Here is a 23,735-nt window from a genome sequence, read left to right on the forward strand (position 1 = left end):
GAAGATAAAAGAGAAAAGAAACAAAAGACTTGGAGCATGGAGCTGGTGGGAGCCCAAGACGCTTCTCTGCAGGCATCACCTCCATGGCCCCTCTTGCTGGTGCCCTCTTGGAAGCAGGACCCTGAGTCTCTTAATGGGAAGATGGAGGTCGAGCTGGAGCTGGCTGGGGAGCTCATTAGCACCTTGCCAGAGCCAAGGGCTGCCTGCCTTCCAGGAGGCATTTTGAACTCTCACTTAGTTTGCTTCCTTGAAATCAATATTAAGCTTTTGCAGTTGCTCCATCTCCTACCCTGCCTCGCAGCTGTCAGAACCTACAGGCTTCTAAGGAGAACCTTTCAGGTTGATCAACACGTGTCTTCAATTCCTAGGAAGCAGCATTCGGTCCTCTGGGAGAAGCAGGAGAGGAGTGTTGGGAGCGGGGATCCAGGTCTCAGCTGGGTGATGGGGTAACATGGGTAGGAAAGGACCTCAGTAGCTGCAGGTATTCCTGGGGAGGTCCTTCCCAGTGGGTTCAGGGAAGGCTTAGGAGTCCTGATGGGATCTAGACCCTGCAGCCAGTTCTCCTGCTCAGTCACAGGGCCACAGGTATGCTATATCTGAGATGGACTTCCTTAAATGATTCCTTTGCTACCTGAGCTGGCTTTTAGCTGCCGTACCTGTGACCACTATAGACAGAATAATGTTAGTTCCAGTAATCCCCAAGCCTCTGGGGGACCCTGAGCCACAAGACTTGGAACTGTGGTCCTCATGGGCCTCTGGAACAGTAAGTCCATGAAGTGCTATAGACCCCAGTTCTTCAGGTACCACTAGCCAGAAACCAGTTCCTCTCTGTCAGGTGAAGAAGTATGAAAAACCATTCTCTGTCCTTCCAAACACCAGTGAAAATCCAGGAAATGGAGTCCATTCTTGCTTCCAGATGGTCTCCAATAGCAATATCCAAGCCCAATAAACGGATGTTATTCTTAAAGGCCCAGTGACCACAATGTGTCAGACAGCTAATGCTGCCAGCTGCCCAGGCTTCGTAGCCTCAGCTTGTCAGGATTCTAGAAGAAAAGGATCTAGAACAACCCCATATGTAAGGTAAGGTAAAAAATGTATCTATCTCAGAAGAATAGCCATCAGAGTTATCTAAGCTCTAAGATGTAGATCCACCTTCTAAAGTACTGTATTAGTCAGCTTTTGCTGCAGTAACAAATAACCCCCAAATCTTAATGATAGATACAGACACTTTTTTGCTGGGGTCTGTGGATAAGTTGTGGCCTGGCCACGATGAGTTTAAAGCAGTTCTATCTCCTCCTTTTTCCAAAGAACTGGGCTTAAGGAGCAGTTCTCACCAGGGAAGATTCTGCTCAGGATAAAAGTAGCAGGTGAGAGAAGAAGCGGAAACAAGCTCTCTCTTAAAACTGGTTCTGGTAACTGGTGCACTGTTCCTTCTGCCCCAAACAAGTCACAGTCACATGGCCAAGGTCAAAGTCAAGGGGACTCTGTCAAATTCATTCAAGAGGTGCACCCTGACCCTGAGGTGGACTCAGAAGAGCGAAACTTTGCTGAACCCCTGCACAATCTTCTAGAAGTACTCACAAGGACTAGAGAGGCAGTAATGCATAGTAAACATTAGGAATTTTCGACATTGGAATCATTATTAGTAACAGTGGTTGGGAGGGGTCACTGGAGTTCAGAAAAGGTGGGGGCAGATAAGGTACTGCTACTACAGCGTGGGCCCAGGAAAGTTCAATGGCTCTTGCTGGGTTAAGACTGGCCCTGAGAATTAAAGGGGTCAGTGGTGAGCAGGGAGCAGGAAAGGCTTCAGCCAGGCAGGTCTGACCTTCAGCTGTCCTTGAGACCAGCAGGAACTGGAGGAGGTGGCATCCCACGGAAAAGAGATCATGGTCCAGTGAGGAATTAACCCCAGGCCCCTCCGACCTCTAAACCTAGATAAATCCCCACTCCACCCTCAACAGAAGGGAGAGCATTTTGAAATGAAATTGATTTCTTTCTACATATTTTTCTTACAAAAAAAATCTCTCAATGTTTATTTTTATTTCTTTTAGGCTGAAGCTTAACTCCAAAAATAGACAGTCTTTTTCAGTAGCCCTGTCATTAGCAGTTGCTACAAACACCATGTCTCCCCCCTCCCCCCCATGTGGAACTTCAGGCACGACGCTTGAAAAGAGCAATTAGAACAGAAGTCTCCTGAGAATCAGAATCGGCATCGGCTGTATTCCTGGGGCCCACAGTCTCCCGAGGGCATGGCCAAGAGCCATGCCTGCCCCGGAAACTCCCTGGACCACTATGGAGCCACCAGCATCCTGGTGTCTGTTGTCCTGTGTGCCTGAAAGTGTGCTGTCTCCAGGCAAAGATGGGGCCTCTCATCCTACCAACCCCACTGTGTGTCCTCCTTACCTGGGTCATTTAAACTCTCTGAGTCTCTGCTTCTTCCCCTAGAAAGTGCAAATCATCATAACTGTGGGTTATTTGTGGGCATCCTCAGCATTTTGTCAACATTAAAGAACTGTTTGAGTTCATGAGGACAGCCATCAACTGAGATCCTCTATACACAGTGATCTCGGACAAAAAGTGATGAGCTGGGTACAGTCTAGCGGGGGCTCCTGCCAGGCAGCCAGAGATTTGAGGGCACCTGACATAGTTGATTGCCAAAAGCCAAGTGCCAATGTCTCGGCTTGGCACAGAATCACGAGCCACCACACAGCTTTGTAGGTTCAAACAGCAATTCTTTATTCCCGATCTCACACCAGCCTCCACACACATTCAGGGGCAATTCCAATATGTCCAATCCCAAATCCTACTCCATGAGGCTTTTTCCAAATCCCATTTTAATCTCACGAGAACTCAACAAGCTGCAGGAACACCCTAATCCCAGCAGCAATAATCTTCAACCTCAACTTCCCTAAAACCCATATTCTTAAACCGGGAAACGCCTTAAACCCAAGGACCGGGATACTTCCTCAAACCTGCAGGATACTTCCTCAAACCTGGATCCACCCTCGATCACCTTGAGCAGGGTCATCTTACTAAAGCACACAAGCAAGGTCGCAGCAAATTTCCAAGGCAAGTCCATTTAACATGGGGTACACTGGCAAGGATTACGATGCGTCATACCTACTTGGTAATGGCCCTCAGCAGTTGATGATGGTGGAGAAGGTTTCCAGAAAAGTCTTCCCTAGAGAAGAAATGCTGGCCCTGAGCTCTGAAAGAGCAGACAAAGTACGGAGGACAGAAGAGACGGAGTGCAAAGGTGTGGAGGCTGACCCCAACCACTTTGGCCAATTTCCAACCTGGGCCACTATGTAAAGATCTGGGAGAAAGGAGAACGTGAAGGGTTGTGCCCGCCTTCCCAAAGAGGCAGGAAGTCATAGAAAATGATGTGGCCTTTAAACAGCAAATGCCCTCTAAATACTTTTAATTTGCCCAGCAGCAGGGATGCACGATGAGCTGGCACAGTCCTGTCGCTGTCTGTGTGCAGTCCAGATCTAGGGAACGTGACACATTTGGTACACTATGTGGAGTCACCTTGGATGGCAAGGGAGGGCAAGGCATTAAGAGAAGAGCAGGAAGCAAGCCCAAAGACAGGTCACGTGAGAAGTGGCCAGCAGGGGCACGGGAGGCACTGAAGTTGGTCTGGCATGGCTGAGAAAGGGGATGCTTGGAAAAGGTGTGTGGCTGGAGACATGGGGTCCACTTGGCGGATGGTCCCCCTTTTGTGTGCACTAGGGCCACTGAAGGGGGGACTCTACCTAACAGAAGGAGACAGAAAGGACCTGAAAGAGGAGAAAGGGAAGCCCTGAGAAATGGAAGAAGGAAAGCAAAGAACAGCCTTCCAGCGTCGGCCTATCACACTCTGTCTACTCTCTCCTCCCAGGTGAGTCTGTGGCCACTGCACCCCCTGGGAAGACACACACCTATACTTCAGCATGAATGAAGGTGTCTGCATTCTACAGAAGCAAAGGCACGTAAGGATACTCCAGGAGGAGTGGGGAGAGAGGTTCCAACCCTGTGAAACGTTGTTAATGGATTGAACTGTGTCCCCCCAGAAATATATGTTGGGGCCCTGACCCCTGGTACCTGTGAAGGTGACTCTATTTGGAAACAGAGCCTTGCAGATATAATTAAGCTAAGACAAGTCACCCTGGATGAAGGTGGGCTCTAATTCAACTACTAGTGTCGTTATAAGTAGAGGGGCATTTGGATGCACGCGCACGCACACACACACACACACACACACACGCACACACACGGAAAGTCCATGTGGTAAAAGGGGTAGGGGTTAGAGCAATTAGGGTCTACAAGCTAAGGAACCCCAAAGATTACCAGCAAGCACCAGCAATGTCATGCCCAGGGACCCCAGAAACACTCACCCAGACGCTCTTCAGAGAGTGGGAGAAAACAGATTCTTCCTCAGAGCTCACTGAAAGAGCTAACCCTGAGAGCACTTTGAGGAAATAAATTCCTGCTGTTTTAAGCCAACAGCGTGTGGTAGCTTGTCATGGCGGCCCTTGGAAAGTAGCATAATAGCAGACTGAATGTGGATCATTAGCACCCTTAAGGGCATCAAGTTGAAGGAACCCCAAAACTGCATTCAGATGTACCAAACCCCATGTTGTAGGAAGCTGTGGGATGTTGGGGGGGCAGGGCCCTCCCAGGAGGTGGCTGGCATTAGCCCTGAAGGTGGGGAGCTGACAGCTCCTTTCCTGACCACATCGTCTCACTCAGACCTCATGACCCACCCAAGAGGTCGGTCTCACTGTGCTCACTTTGTAGATGGGACAACAGGCTGGCAGAAGCATGGAGACATGCCCCACTCCCATGGGGTAAGTGCAGACATGCCCCACTCCCATGGGATCTGAATAGAAGCCACCCTGTGGCCTTTTTATGGGCCACAGAGTCACACAAAGGCAGGCCCTGTCCACACGGCCTATTTAGAGTTAAAAGCTGCATTTTTAACACTCTCTAAAATGATCTCATTAATTTGTTTCCCTCTGTTATTTTCCACTAAAATGCATATTTCAAAATAGGAGAAACCCTGACCCCTATGTCCCTTGGGTGTTTCTCTGTGACTGGGAGACTCTTGGGACACAATGGCACTTAATAAATAGGTACCTCAATGACCATTCAATTAATAGGGGCCTTCAGAGACTGTAACGGTACAACACAGGTATATATTTCTATTCCGGTTTAACAAAGTGATAAGTGGTCCTAATTTCTTGCTGTCCCTGGTCACAGAACACTCATAGGAAGATGGTGATGCTGCACATTTGCACGGGTCCCAGCCCTGCATCCAGGTATCAGGGTCAGGAAGATCCACAACCAACAACTCCACTGGAGTGAGCAAGGCCAGAGCTGTTCCCTGAATTCTGGATGTCATGGAGCAGTCACAGGTAATGAAAGGGAGACCTTGGGAGCAGAAGCCACTAGGAGTGGGGGACAGAGGTTGAGAGAGGAGGAAGAAGGAAAAGGAGCTGTTTTTCGGAGAGATATCAGCACCAGAGGAACTGCCATGCACAGCGGGGGTGAGCTGAGTTAGCTGCTTGTGACACTTGACCACAACAGTCAGGTGAGGAGAGAGCAAAGGGACAGAGCTGGGCAGACGTTGACAAGAGCAGAGAGGATAATAAGGGATGTGAGAGAGGAACTCGGGGAAGCTAAGGCACAAACAAGAGCCTCTAAAAGGGACCCAGATTCTGAGGGGCAGACACAGATGGACAGCTTAGTTCTGACCATGTTCGGCTCTGAAATGGCCTTCCGTCAGAGCGGAATTCATGGCCGCAGAATCTTAAAGTAGATCTTTCTCATTGTTTTTTTTTTGAGCCTGAACCTAGGAGACGGGAAGTGCAGGACATAACCCACCCATCAGCCCTCACCCTCCATATGGCCCACTCCCTGCCCTCCCGTGTGGAACGGCATCTGCCAGGGGAGTCCCACCTGTCCCTGTCCCTGTCCCATTCTGTTTGAGGGGAGGGGCCCCTGCACCACACTTTCATCTTCTTGGAGGGCCTGGCTCCTCATGCTCTGGCCACAGAATTGAGCACATGACTCTGGCCGTCAGTCACATGGGCCCTTCGACATCACACTGAATGGAATGGCTGGGCTGGGTGTGGATGCTCAACCCCGTCAGGGCTGGGAAGACCCTTTGCTGGGACCAACACTCAGACATGGGGAGAAGTCAACTCTCTTCCTCTTGAAGTTATTAAACTGGAAGGTGTGGATCCAGAGCCCCAGTCCCCCTGCTTGCCCACAACTTGCCCCTGAGCATGTAAGAGAAAAAGCTCAATGAAGAACAGAGGAGAAATGAAGAGAGGAGAGGGAGCCTGGGCCTACCATGGAGCCTTGGGATGTGACTTTACCGAGGCAGCTTCATTCCTGCGTATCCCAAAGATCCACGCCCCAACCTCCCTCTGGGGCCCTGTCCAGTTAGACTTGGGCTGAGTGACATGGCTCCCCCTGCTCTGAGGAGCCCTGCTGAGTGCCCCTGGCTCCCAGGCTGTGGCTATGCCAATTGCCACACAGTTTTAGTAGGACAAGGAGGAGAGCGGGGGTGGAGATGTTCAGACCCAGATAGGAGTCAAGGCGGAGGCCAGGGCAGGTCCATGCCACAGTGAGATGGGGCCCTGCTTCTGAGATGCAGAATAAGGCAGGGGAGCACCCTGTGTCTGCCAGAGGGAATGAGGCCAGATCCAGTGGAGAAGAACTGGCAACTGGGCTGGCAGAAGAGAGCCGTGCAAACAGGGCCCAAGGCAACTGCCTGCTGCCAGTCTGCTCTGTCTCAGAGGCTCCAGGAAGGGGAAAGAGGGCGGAGCCAGGGCAAGGAGGCTGAGGCCAGTACCATCACCAGGAACGTCCCGATGGGGTGGCCAGAACCTGGTAAGAGCAGGGATTCCCCACAGCCCCCTTGGGGGCATTTCCAATTCTGCACCATAAATTCCTTCTATTGCTCCAAATCTTCAAATGTCTGCTCCATCACAAAGAACTTTAGTGTGGGGGTGGGGGGAGAGGAGAAAGGACGAAGAAACTACAAGGAAAGAAAGCTGAGTTCCAAATTCAGATGGTGCAGATCAGATGGAAGGCTCAAGGAATGAGACTGAAAATTGGCGGGAACAGAAACCAGAGTTAGAAGTGATTGTAAGAATACAAGACTCGAGAATATCCCAAAATGTAAGAGACAGATAACTCTTCTCCCGGTCTTAAGGGGCAGGATAATTGGTGGCATTCTGGTTGCAGATACATTTGGGGATTGGGGATGCTCTTCTCATATCTGGTCCAAGGAACGTCTAGCATAGGTGCTCTTGGGAAAAGGCAATCAGCGTATCATGAGCTGTCTTCCATGATTTCTGGTGACAGTGAGGCAGTCCACTGATGCCATCAGGGACCAGGAGTCAATCAAGAGCCCTACAGTCATAGCTGGATAAGGGAGAGTGGGAACGGAGATGGCTCCCAGCCAGGGCATGCAGATAGGACCCTAGACACAGGCAGTACCCAGAAAACTGAGATGTGGCTCAAGGCCTGGGAGGAGGGGACCTGCAGATTCTTTCATCTCTGCTTGCTGAAGAAGTCAAGAGAGCCCGGAGTTCAGCAGTCACACCCAAGGTATCCACAAGGGTCACCTTTGTTTCCAGGCCTGCAAGCTTGGCTGCTCACTGTGTGCATTAGCCAAACTAGGGGGGAAACAGGGAGGGAAAAAAGGGGGTGGTCAGCTCACAGGGATGAGTCATAAAAGAAAAGTCATGGGTGAATACAGAGGTGCCTGTGGCCACTGTGCCCAGGAAGCAGGAGCAGCCTTGAAGAGGTCCAGCCTTGAAGGCATCCCATGAAGCCCCAGCTAACACCCCTTGCCATGAGTCCAGACTCAGCAAACCCCCTTCCAGCTCCCACAAAAGGCAGAGTGGGGGCAATGACACTCTCCAGCTGCTGTGGGTGTCTGTCAACTACACAGGAGGCCAGAATGAGGTTTCCAAGCCATCAAGACAGGAAGGGGTGGTGTGATGGACAGAGCCTTCCTGTGGCAGCTCCATCTCCCCACCCCTGTGAGTTGGATGGAATCATGGTTGGTTCTGATTTTGCTCATTCACATCACAGCCAAAATGAGTCAGTGGGTGGACAGGGGTGGTGGTCAACTCTGCACCGTCATTCAGGGACCCAGAGAAGCTGCCTGCCTCTGCATATGGTTTCCAGTATCAACAGGACCAAGAAAGAGGAGGCTCACACAGGGGGCTTCCATAGTCCTAGACTGGGAGGGGCACACATCATATTGGCCTTACCTGCAGGCAGAGGGCTGGGAAGTGTAGCCTTCCTAACCACCCAGAAGGAAAAACAAATGTCACAGAAAGCAAAGAATATCGTCACACAAGTCTCTGAATTCCTCCAGTAGTGAGACATAGGCCCCATACACTGAGTCCCGTACTTCATTTCAGAAAATCTGAGGCAAGTCGTGTCACGTTCCCTTCCTTGTAGAGGGGGAAAGTGAGGCTCAGTCACTCGCAGAGTTTCATTCAACAGCAAGAAGTGGACAGAGCCAGGAGCCAAGTGAAGCCACCCACCACCTCCCCATAAGAAGAGCATGCTCAGAAGCTTGAAGACCCAGTGAATCATTCCTGACTTGCTGGGGCCCCTCGGCTCCTCGCTCCCACTCACGCGTGTGAGATCAGAAGAGCAAACCATGATTAACTCACACAGGAGGCTCCCCCTCACTGAGAGCCGACAATCAGTGGCTCTGCCAGTCACTGCCTGCTCCCTGCCACCAGGCTGCATTCCATCAGAAAGGAACAGTCTCCATTTATCAGGTGGAAAGTGAGTCACATCTGCCCCTGGACACACACAGAAAGCCCCTGATTAATAATGAAAGACTGGAACAAACACATTTCATCTGAAAAGAGAGGAGGCCAAACTCGAGCCTCCTTTTCCAGGTCTAGGAAACCATGAGAAAGGAGGAGAACCATAGGGATGGGGCAGGCTGGGGGAAAGCTTTAAATAAGAAAAAAAAAAAAATTCCACCTGCCCAGGTAGTGAGGAAACAGAGACTTCACACTCTTCTAGGAGCCCCATGATTCAGCAGAGTTACGTCATTGGATTCTTGTGCTATTTCAGGAAGGCACGGCTATTGTTAAAAAGAGGGAATGAGTGAGCCACACCTGCACAATACTGCCATCTGTTTTGACATATGAAGAAGCTGAGGTCCTGAGAAATTGTCACTCTAGTCTGAGGAGCTGCAGAAAGGGAGTGACCTCCCTTCTCCACTACCTTCCCCCCACACAGAGCCCTGGTTCTGGACCCATGGATCAGGATGAACACATCTGAGGCAGGGGAGACTGTGCACTTTTAAACCTCACCAATAACATACAGTGAGAACCATCGCGTTCTAGGTCACCCCAGTCGCTGAGATCCTGCTCTATGGCATTTGCCTCCTGCTAATTGCTCCGGTTTTGCTTTTCAAATGTTTAAATGTGTCATCATGATTTCTGCATGAGGATCATTTCTAAATGATGGGCGGTGCTTGTTTTTGAAGTGCAAAGCACTTCACTCTGCCTCCCTTCCCTATAGCACCCATCCCCAGCTGGAAACACTGGGCCCCCATTTAGAGACTCTGGACTCCACTGGGAGGTGAAAAGATTTGGGCCAAAGAGGTGGCATGCTGGGTGACTCTGGATCCAGGGACAGCTCCCATGACCAGGTAGGCTGATGTGGAATGTGCACTTGGACCTGCCTCATGCACTGTGTCCTACCTGACCAGGGGATCACCAGTCCTTGGAATCCTAGTGCAGAAAGACCCACCTTTCTGCATTGGGCTTGTAACTCATCACTTCCAGCCTCTACCTGAGCTCCCACAGTTCCTCAGATCATGGGCCACAGCCAAGGCCATCCCTAGTCACCCCTCCTTTTTTTGACATAAATACACTATGTCTGCCCTTATCTGTCCTGGAATTAGTGGGTGCCATATCAATAAATACAGATTGGGGCAAGACACTATTTTTTTAAAAATCTTTGAAAATTCAAGATCCCAACCAAAAAGATAATTGAGCGGCTTTCCCATTGTATAGAATTTGGAACTTTGAGCCTAATATCTGCAAAAAGGGAAGAAGTATCTTCCTGTCCATTTCTAAGTAGGCTAGAAAACAACTGTTTGAGAGGTTAAGCCCAGAGAGGTTGTTAATGGTATTCTTGATCTAACTTGCAATAATAAGACTATTAGCTGCTATAACAAGTAAACCCCAAGACACTGTAGCTTAACACAATAATAATTAATTATTGCTTAAATAACAGTCCTGCTTAGCTGACAATTTTCCTCCACAAGGTGATTCATAGTTCCAGGTTTGCTCAGTCTTTTGACTGCCACCTCCCAGGAGTTTGGAGTTCTCGGCTTCCTGCCAAAGAAAAACGGGAGAGAGAATGTGGAAAATGACAACCTACTTTCTAAACGCGTTGACCCTGAAAGAACTGGCAGCACTTCTGTTCACCTGCCTCTGACAGGAACTAATCCTGGGACCCTGGTGAGAACAAAGCAGGCTGGGAAATGTAGTCCTGGGTTACAGGGAGCAGCCTGATACTCAGAGGCAGGCATGTTTGGTGGGCGGATCTCTACTGGCCTGACACTTAATGGGTGTTTCTCACAAATTTCAGCACTGGAGAATTAGTCCACTTTTTTTTTTCTCTAGATCTCCCCAGAGAGTGGGAAAATGAAAGAGGAAAGACCCAGGTCATCATTGAGAATAAACCAGAAGTCAAATGTCAGCTTTCCAGACAGGGAGACCTGAGCTCACACAAGCTGAATCACTTTAGAGCCACATCATCAGCTCTACCCTCCTCTCACATCTCAGGCTGCACCTGTCCAGAAGGCCACAGGACAGCGGAACACTAGGGCACCAGGACAAAGAGGTGTCCCCATGGGGTTGTCTGGGCCAGGGCTTCTCAGTTTCAGAGAAAATGGCCTCTGGGGCTGGATCATTCTTCACTGCAGCAGGCTGAGCTGTGGATGGTAGGATGTCTAGGAGCATCTCTTGAGCCCCTGTTAGGGCCATCAAAACTGTCTCCAGACATTGCCACATGTCCTCTGGGCCAGGGGAATGGCCTTCAATTTCGAGGCCCTGGTGGAGACAGAGGTTCCAAGTTTCAGAGGTGAATTGGGCTCCAGTGAGGGGTCAGAGGCAGTGACCAGAATGTCCTTCCAAAGAAGGAGCCTGTGGTTTAAATGAGCTTAGCTGAGCCTGAAACTTAGGTTCTTAAAGACAATATTCCATGTACATCTGCCACAGAAGAAAACATCATGGAAAATTAGCATCAGGAGCCTCAGAAAATAGTGTCCCTTGGAGTAGGAAGAGGGGAGGCCTGGACTGTGTGATTCTTGACAAAACCCAGTAACTGGGCTTCAGCATCCTCATCTGCAGCCAAGAACCGTGATGCAGACTACATAGGAGCTCAGGTGCAGACAGCCGGAGCAGTGCCGGGTGTGAGAGGAATGATCCACAAATGGTGGCTCACTGCAGCCACATCAGCTCATTGCATAGACCCAGATCATTCTTCCATTTGAACACAGGAGGGTAATGTTCCAAATGAATGAGGATTTAATGCAATTGCCGTTGATTTAATTTCCAAATGCGTTAAAACTGTTAATGCAACACATCAGCATGCAGCTGATGAAGTAGTCAAAATAATTCAAGGAAACCAATACTTGTCAGGTTTTATTTATCCACATTTACGCTTCTTTAAAAATAAGCTGGTCTTTGTGCCTGTATAGAGTACAATATACATAGATATATCCCGGTTCGCTTCCCCCACACACATATGTTCAAGTTAGGTTTCTCACTTTTCTCCCATCTGTCATTTCTCTCTTCCCAAGCAAAGGGGGGGGGGTCGTTATTGAAAAGTGAGGTAGTCAGAGGCTAAGGTGGGGCAGCTGGTAAATGTGGGGATGACAGAGAGCGATAAAGACATTCAAACTCACAGGGAACTTTGTTGGTCTAGAATTTCCATATCTGTGGCCCCTCTCCCAAATCGAGGGCAGTTGACATCATTTTGTTCTGGTTTATAATTAGGAAGTTGTGGAATACTTTCCTAACTCATATGGCTAATGTAGGGCAGAGCAAGGATTTGAAAACAAGACCAATGGTTTATAATCTGCAATCATTTCAGTTATGGCAAAAGTGATCCAACTCATTAATAAAAGTTACAACTGTCAAAAAAAATGGGGAACCCAAGCATTAGGATGTGTTCCTACAGATAATGAATCCTGCCGAGACGATGCCAAGGTTTCTCTGCTCTGAAAGCCAAGGTCAAGCATGAAGAGCAGTGGGAGGTGGCTGAGCTGCTGTGAAAACGGTCAAACTTTCAGACAGGGGTTGGGGCAGGACTCTTGGGAAAAGAGGTAGGGTCACCATGAGGCCAACCTTCCCATAAAAGGACTAAGGAAGGCCCAGAAAGAGATGATCCTCATGGCCACATGATGGCTTGGGCAGGTGGACCGAAATCCCAAATTACAACCCAAGTAGGTCAAAGGAAGGTCATAGAACAGGGAAGTCCAAACTGACAGCACCCACAAATCGGGAGAAGAGAATGAAGGAAGAAACACGCTACCAGAAACATACAGCAAGAGGCAGCTGTGAAGGAGACAGAACTTCCTCAGAGGCAGGAGGAAAACCAGAGCTCAGACAGTAATGAGAGACTTAGGAAGGGAGGAACGGGAACTGATCAATTAAGGTAATAAGCATATCCATCACCTTAAACACTGCATGGTGAAAACATTCGAATATCACACTACACGCCATAAAAATGTAGTTATCACGTGTCAATCAGGAATATATTTAATACAAAGGAAAAAATTTAATACAAAGGAGAGAATAGTGAGGGGTTTCCAATGTGAGTGCACGCTGTGGAGGGAGGACTTGCAGGCTCTCCATGGACACAGGGCCCCTCAAGTGACATCTCCATGCCAGGTACCCCTGGTGGCTGTGGACTAGAAGGAGCCACCATGTACAGGCTCCTCCCTATGGGAGCTGTGTTCTAGCAGGAGACACAGGCCAGCACTGCTACAGCTCAGATGTGGGATGTCCTCCTAAGGGCCCAGGGTGGCACTTTTGGGAGGAGGTGGGAATCTTAGGGGGTGGGGCCTGATGGCAGGTCCTTAGGTCCTGGGGGACATGCCCTTGAAAGGGAATGTGGACACTACTTTCTTCCTCTTCCTCTTCTTCTTCCTGGTTATGACATGAACAGTTTGCTTCACCTGTGCTCCCCACCACTGCCATCTAGCACACCCACCAGAGAGCCCGAGCAACACGCCTTCCTGACCTTGAACTGGAATTTCCAAAACTGTGAGCCAAAATAACCTTTTTTGACTTTATAACTTATTAACTGAGATATTTCAATATAGTGATGAAAAGCTTCACTCACACATGCACCAACAAATAAAAATGAAACCAAAGTATAGTACAGAGTCACGGAATTCCGAGGTGTAGGGTTGGAAATAGGGGTGGATGTTCTTTTGGGTAAGTGACCAGGGGAGGACTCTCCAAAAAAGTTGACGTCAGAGTACAGACCAGAGTGAACAATACAAAGGAATCACATAGTTTTCTAGAAGAAAAACATTTCAGGCAAAGAGAAAAGAGAAAGTGCAAAGGTCCCGAGGTCAGAACAAGCTCAATGGGGTTCAAGTAGCAGGAAATGAACCAGTGTGGCTAGAGAAGGGAGAGGACAAATACAGGCCTAGAGGCCAGGAATCAAAGAGAAGAGAGAAGCCAGATCTAAAGTCCACGGTAAGATTTGGTTCTGAGAGTGACAGAAACTATTGGAGAATGCCACAACTTAAATTGTTTTCAAACTGTCACTCAGGCTGTTGCATAGAGAACAGACCTCGGTGGGACAAAACTGGAGCAGGGAGAAGCTGGACTGGTCACGCAGCTGAGAAGACGGGGCTTGATCCATGCAGTGATCAGTACACTGGGGCTGTGGGCCAAACCCAGTCCTGGGCCTATCTGCACACGGCTGCACATCTTCACTGCCTATTCCTATGGCTGCTTTTGCTACAAGGGCAGAGCTAAGTAAGTAGGTGCAGTGGAGGCCATTAGAGCCACAAAGCTGAGGATATTGACCATCACGGCCTGGACTGAGTGTGCCAACCTCTGGTCCAGGGTGGTGGAAGGTGGCACCTACATGGACTTGGGAGGTGGCGATTGTATAGGGCAGAGATCCGAGGCCAGCCCAGCTCTTCTGCCCCGATCCTATGTAGTCCCCCAGCCCCTGTGGCTTCTGAGGACGAGCAGAACAGGAATCCCATTCCGAGGGAGTTTCCGAGTACCCCAGTGGCTGTCCAAGCACAGTGCTCATGGTGGCTGCTGGCTTTGCCTCTCCCACATGCACCTGGCCTCACAGCTGCTCTGAGGAGGCAGTGGTCAGAAGCCTTATCTCCCGGAAGGCCGTGGATGCTGCAGGGCCCCTGTGGTAGGAGGTTGTCCTGCTCCCGTCTCTTAGGCCTTCCTGTGTGGGTGCACGGAGGCCAAGTTCCAACTGTCCTATCTCAATTTCAGTGGGCACAGACTTTCTACAAAGCCCTAAGAGAGGCCCCCTGTGCCATCTGCAATAAGACGGTCATGCTAGGAAATCAGCATCCCAGGGACATCCTTCAACCAGTGACTGGGCTGGGCGATGGGGTAGTAATAAGTACTCCAACTTCCTCATATCCCAGAGATCCTCAGGAGGACAGAGTTCAGATGTCCACAGTGGACAGTGGCTTGAAAAGGCCCCCTTTACTGGATGCCCTTTGTCCTGTGTCTCATCTCTCTACATCCTAAATATCTCACATTTAAACCCCTGCTTAGTCTGCTTTTGAAGTCCCACTCAACCCCCTGTCCCACTTATCATCACTCCTTTTCCAAACATGGAGCGTCCATTTGACCCCAGCAGCTGCCTGGCGATGGCTTCCCATGCTGTCCCTACTCATGAGTCTTCCCAGGTCACAGGATCCAGCTCAGATGAAACCACTCATAAGCCCTTCCAGACATTTCCAGGCTGCATCAGCTGTTCCATCCTCTGTATTTCCTCTGCTCACATCAGCTGCAGAACCGACCATACTGGATCTTTTTGTGAGACACAGGAATAGAAGGAGAGAGGGGCAGGCCTAGCTCTGCCACTTGTAAGCTGTGTGGCCTTAGGAAAGCTCCTCGGCCTCTCTGGGTCTCCAAGCCCTCATTTGAGGGAGGGGGATGCTACACCATAGGGTTATTGTTAAGGTGAGTAAGCTAGTGTGACAGGAGCCTGACAACCCCATGGCTGGGCAGTATAGGTTTGCCCTTGTCCTCCTGCTACAGCTGTAGCTTATCATGCACCTGACGTGGGGGTGGCTTCAACACACCCTTAGGAAGCAAGTGAATATAGAAGGAGGGAGTCAGACTCTCAGGCCACTGCATCCTTCAAATCACGAAGGAACCAGACTCATGAGCGAGCAAAGCAGGCCAAGTTAGGCCAGTGGTCATCTGTGGAGCAGGTGCATTCCCTGCTGTCCCCTAGGAAGCAGGTTTCTGTGGCCCAACCTGACCCAGCTTTAGATTTTCCAAGTTGAAACAGAAGATTTGGGAAAAAAAAAAAAGAAAAGGAAACAAGAAAAGACTCTGAAATGTAAGCAAAGCATTTCTGCACCTGAACTCAGCCAATGGGCTGGATTAGATGGCCTCAGTCCTCTTTCAGCAGAGAAATGGCTTAAGGTTATTTATGTCAATTTTCACAGAATGGGACCATGTTTCTTTAAGTCAGGACCAAAAAAAAAAGAAAAATGGACACTGTCTTTGGGCGATATACCTTAATACTAGTAAAAATATGATTGTTGGTATCTACAGATATGTTTATTGTGGGTGCCTACCTTGTACTAGGATCTACGCATATGTCAACTGTCACCCTGTCCTAGGACCAGTTAGCAAGGTTCATCCCATTGTACAGATGAGGAAAGTGAGATGGAGAGGAAATGCATCCTCAGCTGAACTCATACAGGCAGCTGGAGCCAGGCCTGAGGTTGAACTTCAGTCCTACAATGCCTACAACCGACCCTACCAAAGTGCCTCAGTGGGACCCAGGACAGAATTCCAATCAGAAGACCTGCAGATCGGCACAGTTTTCCTGTGCACTAACCTCTAGCACGAGAGTGCTGAGCACGTGGCATGTAGCTGAATGGAGTTGGAGGATTCATTTAAAACTCACCACCACCACCACTCTTGTGAATCAGAAAATTTTCATCAGGATGCAGCTGAATGACTTTGGTTAAAGATATCCATGTCCTTGAGTGGAGCTAAAACACCTTGAAATCGAAGACACTCAGCAAACCAGAAACGGGGAGAGAATAAGTACCCTTGTGAGCACTGGCCTGGAACAGGTAGGTTGAGGGGCTGGGTTGTCGACTGAGCGAAACCTCAATTACAGAGTAATCTAACATACACCCAGGTACATTATCACAACTCCATAAACAGCTCTTCAGAATTAAGTAATTTCAATTTGCTTTCAATGCGGTCTGTCGCCCAGAGAATTTGATATTACCCGACTCAGGTTAGACAGCACCTTGCTTCCGAATCCTCTGTCTTTGCCATCCCAGAATGGCACATGAGCCACGAGCCAGCCAGACATGAACACATCTGTGTGGCGAGAGACAGGCACCCAGCCTAGGCTGCTGCTGCTCAGCTGAGCACGAGTACCTGCTGGGGCAGCTGTCCCGGGGCCTCCAGCTCTTGGCACCCCTGGGCACTGAGGGGCCCTGTGACCTCTCAAACACAGCATGGCTGGACTTCTGAATGAATGATGCCTGGGAAGGCTTGACCCATGTGACCAGATGGCTGGAGACAAGCAGGACCATCTAATGAGCTCTCCTGACAGGTCAGTGGTAGCCACGGAGGGGGCCCAGAGAATTCTGCCTGCAAAGACACCAGGATGTTCCCAAGTCCACATTTGTCTATTTCCTCCCTCTCTTTCCTTACTTTCAGGATCTGAGCAGTTTGGATCACTATATGGGAAGAGAGCACAGGCCCCACCTTGCAGAGGCCTTAAGTGGTTTCTCCAAGGCCTCAAAAGTGCTAAACAGCCCCTGGGCCAGACGTCCTGTCCCACCCACAGAATCCACCACCTCTTTACCTCCTTAGCTGGGAGATCCCACCTGCGTGGGCCATTTATTTGATGAAGACGTCGGAGCCTGGCCACCAAGCACTGTTTTGTGAACTCCTACACCTGTGATTGCATTTAGTCTTCAGGACCCTGTCTTCAGGAGGGAATCCTGTATCCCCATTTCCAGAGGAGCCAGTGGAGGCCCTGAGAGGTTGATGTCATGTTCAAGGTCACACCGCTGGACAGGATGGGACCAGGATTCAAACCCAGGCATCTCCTGGAGTTCTCTCTGCTGAATTGGAACCCAATGGAAGAAACCTGCGTGGAGAAAAACCACACAGGGATGATTTTCTTTCTGTGACGCCCCAGAGTCAGCCAGGGGCTCCGGCCCTCGGCCCACACCATCTGTGAGATGCAGAACTCTATCAGCGCTCGGGAGGAGGAAATGCGGGCCACAGCCCATCCCCTAAGACTCTGCTTGACCCTGGAGAATCCTTTTTTTTTTTTTTTTTTTTTTTCAGATGATCTTCCTTTCTCAAAAAAGATTAATGTTTTTTTCCCCCTTGTTTTCATTTTTTTAACAAGGGTAAATACTTCTTCAAGGGTAAATATTAAAGTGCTGAGGCTTCCTGGCTCACAAAGACTAAAGCTCTTAGGAAGGAGATGAACCATTCTTCCCAAGACAGGCTCCCCTACGTGCTCTCCACTGCCGCCTTCAAAAGGGTGCTGGGCACTCACACCAGGGTGGCAGGATTCCTCTGGTGATTCCACTTCTGGATGTCACTACTTCTCCTTTTCTTGCTTTGCTTGGCTAACTAGAGCTCTCTCACTGTGTGTGCGTACCTGTGTGTGCGCGTGCGCATGTGCATGTGCGCGCAGGGAAGGGTTAACTGTATTTCTCCAGGAACCTGGAAGTTAGCCAGGAGTAGATGAATTAAAATGGCAAGTTTGCTACAGAGCCCCCGGGACTCCTGGCATGAACCCTGCCTGTTATCTGCACCCCTTGGACACTGTTCATGACATTGTGTCACCAGGTACCAACAAGGCCACAATCCTCAGGCCTCCAAGGGATGACCAAAATAGCATGAGCCAGACCCAGCTGGACCTCAGCTCTGCCCCTTAGGACTACCCTCTGTTTCTCCACCTGGCTGTACGGGTTCTCTGATCCATAAAATGAGTTGAAATAAAACCAACGTGCACCGCTGCAATTAAGATAAAATGAGATAACATATGTGAAGGGACTTGTCTACATTTAAGGGACCGAGCTCATGGCTCATCACCAGCTGAATATTAAAATGTAGGGAAAATAGGCACTGGAAACAGTGCTATCCTAGGCCAAAAATAAGGATGAAGTTCATCCGGGTATGATAAAATCTGGGTAGCAGCTTACAGAGAGCGCCAACCCACCGCTGCCCAATGTGAAGTGCCACCCAGCACATCCCTTAAACTGGAGGAACAAGGACTGTCCAGAGCAGCAATGACCACTGGATCATACTGACAGACCTGGCCAGTGCCCCTGGGTCCAGTGGCAGCACTGACCACTCCCTTCAACTGAGGCTCAGCTTGCAAGGCCAACAAAGGATGAATCACTGTCCAAGTGGACACCTCTCCAAGCCGAGGCAGTGATGCCGTACCAGGTCCCATGCCCCAGCAGCCTCTGGGCATGACTTCCCACTCCTCCCACCCAGCCACTGAACGGAGGGCGGCGTAAGGAAAGGATAAGGCTCGCACTTTCTGGTTCCGTCTGCCTGTGGGAAAGCTTCCAAGTGCAACACTAGCTCCTGTTTTCTTGGCCCTACTCTCTTGTCTCCAACTTTCTACCAGGCATATGCAAAAGGGCTCATGGACCGTGGCAAACCTGAGAGAATATCACCGTATTCTCTCAAGGGGCTCCCAGTCTGGCCTGGGAGGGTGGTCAACAAAGAGGCATTATAAGCCATGCAGGGGACAGCTCAGGAAATGACATAGTCACTGAGTACTTGAATGGTCCGCAAAAGCCACTCTGTCTCACAAATCAATCTTATGGCAGGAAAAAAAAAAAAGCAAAGATATGAGCCTAATGCAATCAAAATGATGGCTTCTTTTATATATTAATGGCACTTGATGTAAAAGAATTTCAAGATGATTTTTTTGTACTAGTTGTTTCGTTCACGATGGCTTAATTTGTTGATCTTTGGCTAAAGTGTTTGTGACATTATGGTGATGAAATGAATGCCTGCTGAGGCCAATAATTCACTCACTCATCCATTATTCCACAGATGTTCATAGTCGAGCCTTCGGAGATGACTGCTGGTTCAGGCTAAGAGAGAGAAACCATTGGCCAGATCACGGATCAACGGATGCAGAATTTATGCCAGGCATTGAGCTAAGTGGGAGGACCCAGAACAAAACTGATGATGTCCCCTCCTCTCACAGTTACAACCTGAAAGGCGAGACAATAAAATAACCAAGGGAAACTCCCATAGCAGAGGGGAATAGGGAGTTGGGGTGAGGTGACAGAGGCCAACCTCTAAGAGGAGTCAGAAAAGCTTTCTGGGAGAAGAGGACGTGACATTTGTACTGAGACCTGAATAGTGACACACCACCAGCCAGGTGAATATCCATCTGGAGGCAAGATGGCCCGGAACAGAGAACTCAGCATGCAATCCTCGTTCTGGAGCCAGCCAGGTGACCTGTCAACGGCCAGGTGACTTGTCACACGGGGACCAGCAAAGACAAGTCAAGGTTTTTACGCCAACACATGCTTCCACTAAGAAAACCAACTCCAGAGCCTTCCAGGGATGGATTGATGTTCTTTTTCCCTTCAAACACACCAGGTCTCTTCCTACAACTGGTATAATAGAACAGCTTCATTATTCCATTCTCTAAATTATGCTATATTGAAATTTTAATCGGTGAGCATAATATTGGTAAAACAAGTACATTCCTACGCCGTTGTTGCTGGTGTAAATTGTCAAACTGTTTTTGTTTTGTTTTGTTTTTTGCAAAAGCAATATTGCAACACAAAGAAAAATCCATAAAGATGCTCATATTCTTTGGCCTTCCAATGCTACCTCTGGGATTTATCCTAAGGAAAGAATCTAGTTCAATGGAATCAAAATGTTGTCTCCAGAAGAACTGCATTGAGGTGTTAATTGTTGTGCACCCAAGGAAAGGAAAAAACAAAAACACCCAGAATTACCTCAATGACTGCAAATAGGGGGATTTTAAAAAGAGGAAAGTGCATTTGGTGTAATATCACATGCCCATTAAGCAATAACAGCACAGATTACACACAGCTTCAAAAATAAGCAGGATGCCCAGTTTCTTGAAATAAGCAGAAAAGAAAATAACACATGTATTTTAATGGAAAGCATGTAAATGATATATCTCAAGATGAGCAAGAAGAAGACAATTAAAAAGAATCGAATCAAGGCCAGTGGGGTATGGGATTATTTATTTCAAAAGTTCTCCCCAAATATTGTCATTGGGTCAAATTTTCAATTTTTAAAAAAAAAATCCCTCAGTAACAACCCTACAAAAACACGGCAATAGAATATCACCAAAGCGCAAGGACATCTGTTCATCATGACTTAAGTACAAAATAAAGCCAAAGCTGGAGATGTCCTCTGTGTTCCATATCCCACGGTCTTTCGCGTATGTATCCTCGAGGCGACAGTCGACCTTGAATAATGATGCATTGTTGTGTGAGTTGGCAATAGCGCCCGTTATTCTTTGTGGGGTGTTAGTGGAGGGAGGGGGAAGCAAATCTCCATTTGCTCTGCTACCCACTGAGGGGAAAGGAGGTAGCAGATGGGGGGTGGGCTTTAACTCCTCAGCAGCACAGGGCTGCTATAGGGCAGAAGAGGCCCAGTGTCCCCACCACTAGGGGTGGAGGTGCAGGCAGGTGGCACTCACCTTTCACGATCAGCTCCGCGTAGTTGGACACACCAGACCCTCCATCTGAGCGGATCACACAGCGGTACTTGCTGACGCTGCGCTGGGCAGTGTCCGCCACACTGACTGTCGCTGAGAAGCGCCTGTGGTTGACCACACGGGTGACCATGAGGGCCGTGTCTCTGCCATTCCACTGCTGCAGGACAGAGGAAAAGAAGGAAGGGAGAAATCAGCGTCACAGGGCTCCCTGGTGACCTCCAGCGTGGCCACTCCCTCTCACCCCATGCCTGGGGTCCAGCATGTCCCACGAACGTCAATGGGTCTCCACCCTGGTTTGTGCTAGGGATCAGATCCAAGAATATACTTGGCTAATGAGCTGATTCCAGAAGAGAGTTCCCTGCTGGGAAGAAAATGAGGAGGGTGAAGAAGACAGAAGAAGAAGAGAAGGAAGAAGAAATCCTTCCGTTCGCCTCTGCTCCTTGCTCAACCTGCATGTGGCATTGGCCATAATCCTTTAGCTGTCCTCCCTCCTATGTCCCTTCATCCCTTAAGCAGAAACCACTGTATTCCCCACAGACAGGTTTGGGTAGATAATGAAAACCCAGCCCACGTGGAGTAACCCAGCCCCACAGTTGGCGATCTGCTATCCTACCTGGAACCTCTGGGCACCGCCTGTACCATGCTGTCACTATGGAGAAGGGCCTGCTCAACACCTCTTCCCTGGCCATATGTCCTTCCCCTGCCTGGAAAGCCCTGTCTTCCTAGGGATGTACCAACTCCCTGAAAACCCATGTTCAGCTCCCCACCATCTTAAGTAAGTCCCCCTGTCACTCACCATCTGAAAGCCATCCAGGTCTTCATGGATAGCAAACTTTCCATGCATCTTTTACTGTGAATGCCCCCCATTGGAGGTTTGAGTCCCCCAAAGGGAACCAAGTTGGCAAATACTTCCAAAAATCAAGGTAAATAAATATGGACTTTCATCTTTAGCATCCTGAGATCTAGATGCAATATTCTGAGTTAGACTAGGACTCTCACAGTCACAAGTTATGGTCACAGGGAAGGCACACGCGTGTGAGAGCAATTTGAGGGAATGTTTATTAAATATCTAGTACGTGCCAGACCCTGAGCTGGGTATTTTTCTACAAGCCTCCTTTTTAATCTTCACAGTCTTGTTTGAGGTGTGTATTATTGCTGCGCTTCTCAGAAGAATTCAAATGTCAAAGAGGTTAAATAAATATGTAGAGCAAATAAGTCCCTCATCCAGGCTTTCCAACTTCAAGTCAAGAATTCTTTTCTCTAAGACCTTTTCCCCACTGCCTGGCCTTAATTTAAATTTTTTTTCCTCCAAGTGAAACTAAGCATTTTAATTGTCTAACTGGATTCACAGGGAAATCTGGTGATTTATGCTTCCCATGCCCTGAGTCTTCCCGGATGTGATCTTCATGGCTTCCTACACGGCGACAACAGTCGCAGCATGTGCATGACCTACTTTCCTCCACGTTATCTTTCAACCTGACCCCCTCGGTGACATGTCAGGACAGAGACGCAGGAGCAGGTGCAGCTACCTGCTCGGCTGTGAAGCCGACCTGAGCAGGGATCATCAAGGCAGGAAACATGAAGGAGCCCCGACCCCCACAGGAGGGCAGCTAGCAGAGACCTGCTCAGGGCCAGGCACGGAGACTGCAAGTCACATTTCCCTTCTTTTTATTTTTTTTCACATTCTCCTCAAACATGTATCACCCTTATACTTAAAAATAATCCAATAAATGGTATGTTTCAAAAGACATGACAGTAGGAGAAGCAGCCATGTCCCCCTCCCACACCAGAAACTACCTAACATGACCAGGTGAAATGCAATGTAAAAGGAGGGGTCATTAGGTTGAAATGGCCATCCAGCCTCCCCACGCTTGATCCGTGTTTGCAAGAGATGTGTGCCACTTGGATTCAAATGGGAGAAGTCACCAGACACCATGGGCAATGAGGAAGGACCAGGAGATCACCCAAAGGAGCCTATGTTACCCATTTCTGGACAAGGCACTGCAGGCCACTATGGGAGGTACAGATGAATGAGTCAGGACACTTTGGGGGAGATTTTCCAGCCTGATTTAATTAGAACACCATGAACACATTTCCTTTCTTTTTAAAGCTAATATTGAGGAAGCACTATTATGTGCAAAGGGTTTTAGATGCTTTTGCATTTACTCCTCATGCAAACGCCTAAGGTGGGCACACTTCTGAGCGCCATCGTATCTGAGGATGCTGAAGCTCAGAGGTGTAGAATGGCCCAGCCAAGCTGGAGAGCCGCAGAGCTGGGAGGTGGATGGAGGGTACTGGCTTTGGAGCCTGCCCTCCAAACTCCCTGTGTGCTGCTCTAATCTGCCCCATCCCCGTCTCCTTGCGCACCCTGATTTCCAAATGTGGGACAATATGCGCAAAAGGTGTGACACCAGGGTCCACCTGTTTGCCACCAGGTTTTTGACTTGGGGTAAAAAAAAGAGGATATGGAGATAGGAATGCCACGTCAAGGATGATTAATTAATTAAGCGAAACTGCACCTGACCCAACCATTAGCCCATGAAGCACAGCTTGTGAACAGCCAAGAAATCCCGGAAATCAGTAAGGAGAGACTGAGTGTGATACCCCCCCACGTGGGCTCCATAAAACATGGCGTGTGCAGGGAGAGGATAAAGAAAAGTCCTAAGGGGGGGGGGGGGGAGAAACCAGAAGGAACCAGGGAAGAATGGCAGAAAGAAACTGGGACATTTGGAGAATTTCCC

The 23,735-nt window shown here is 49.0% G+C and overlaps 1 protein-coding gene across 2 annotated transcripts in view; it reads right to left on the reverse strand.

The window, feature by feature from the left end:
* Ptprt (protein tyrosine phosphatase receptor type T) overlaps positions 1-23,735 on the reverse strand; it is a 1,043,151-nt gene that overhangs the window by 644,909 nt on the left and 374,507 nt on the right. For both annotated transcript variants that reach the window (XM_026383218.2, XM_026383217.2), the window contains exon 6: positions 20,977-21,151. In XM_026383218.2, coding sequence (XP_026239003.1) covers positions 20,977-21,151 — 175 coding nt within the window. The remainder of the gene's footprint in view (positions 1-20,976; positions 21,152-23,735) is intronic.

This window comes from Urocitellus parryii, chromosome 6 (genome assembly GCF_045843805.1).
Source record: "Urocitellus parryii isolate mUroPar1 chromosome 6, mUroPar1.hap1, whole genome shotgun sequence".
NCBI lineage: Eukaryota > Metazoa > Chordata > Mammalia > Rodentia > Sciuridae > Urocitellus > Urocitellus parryii.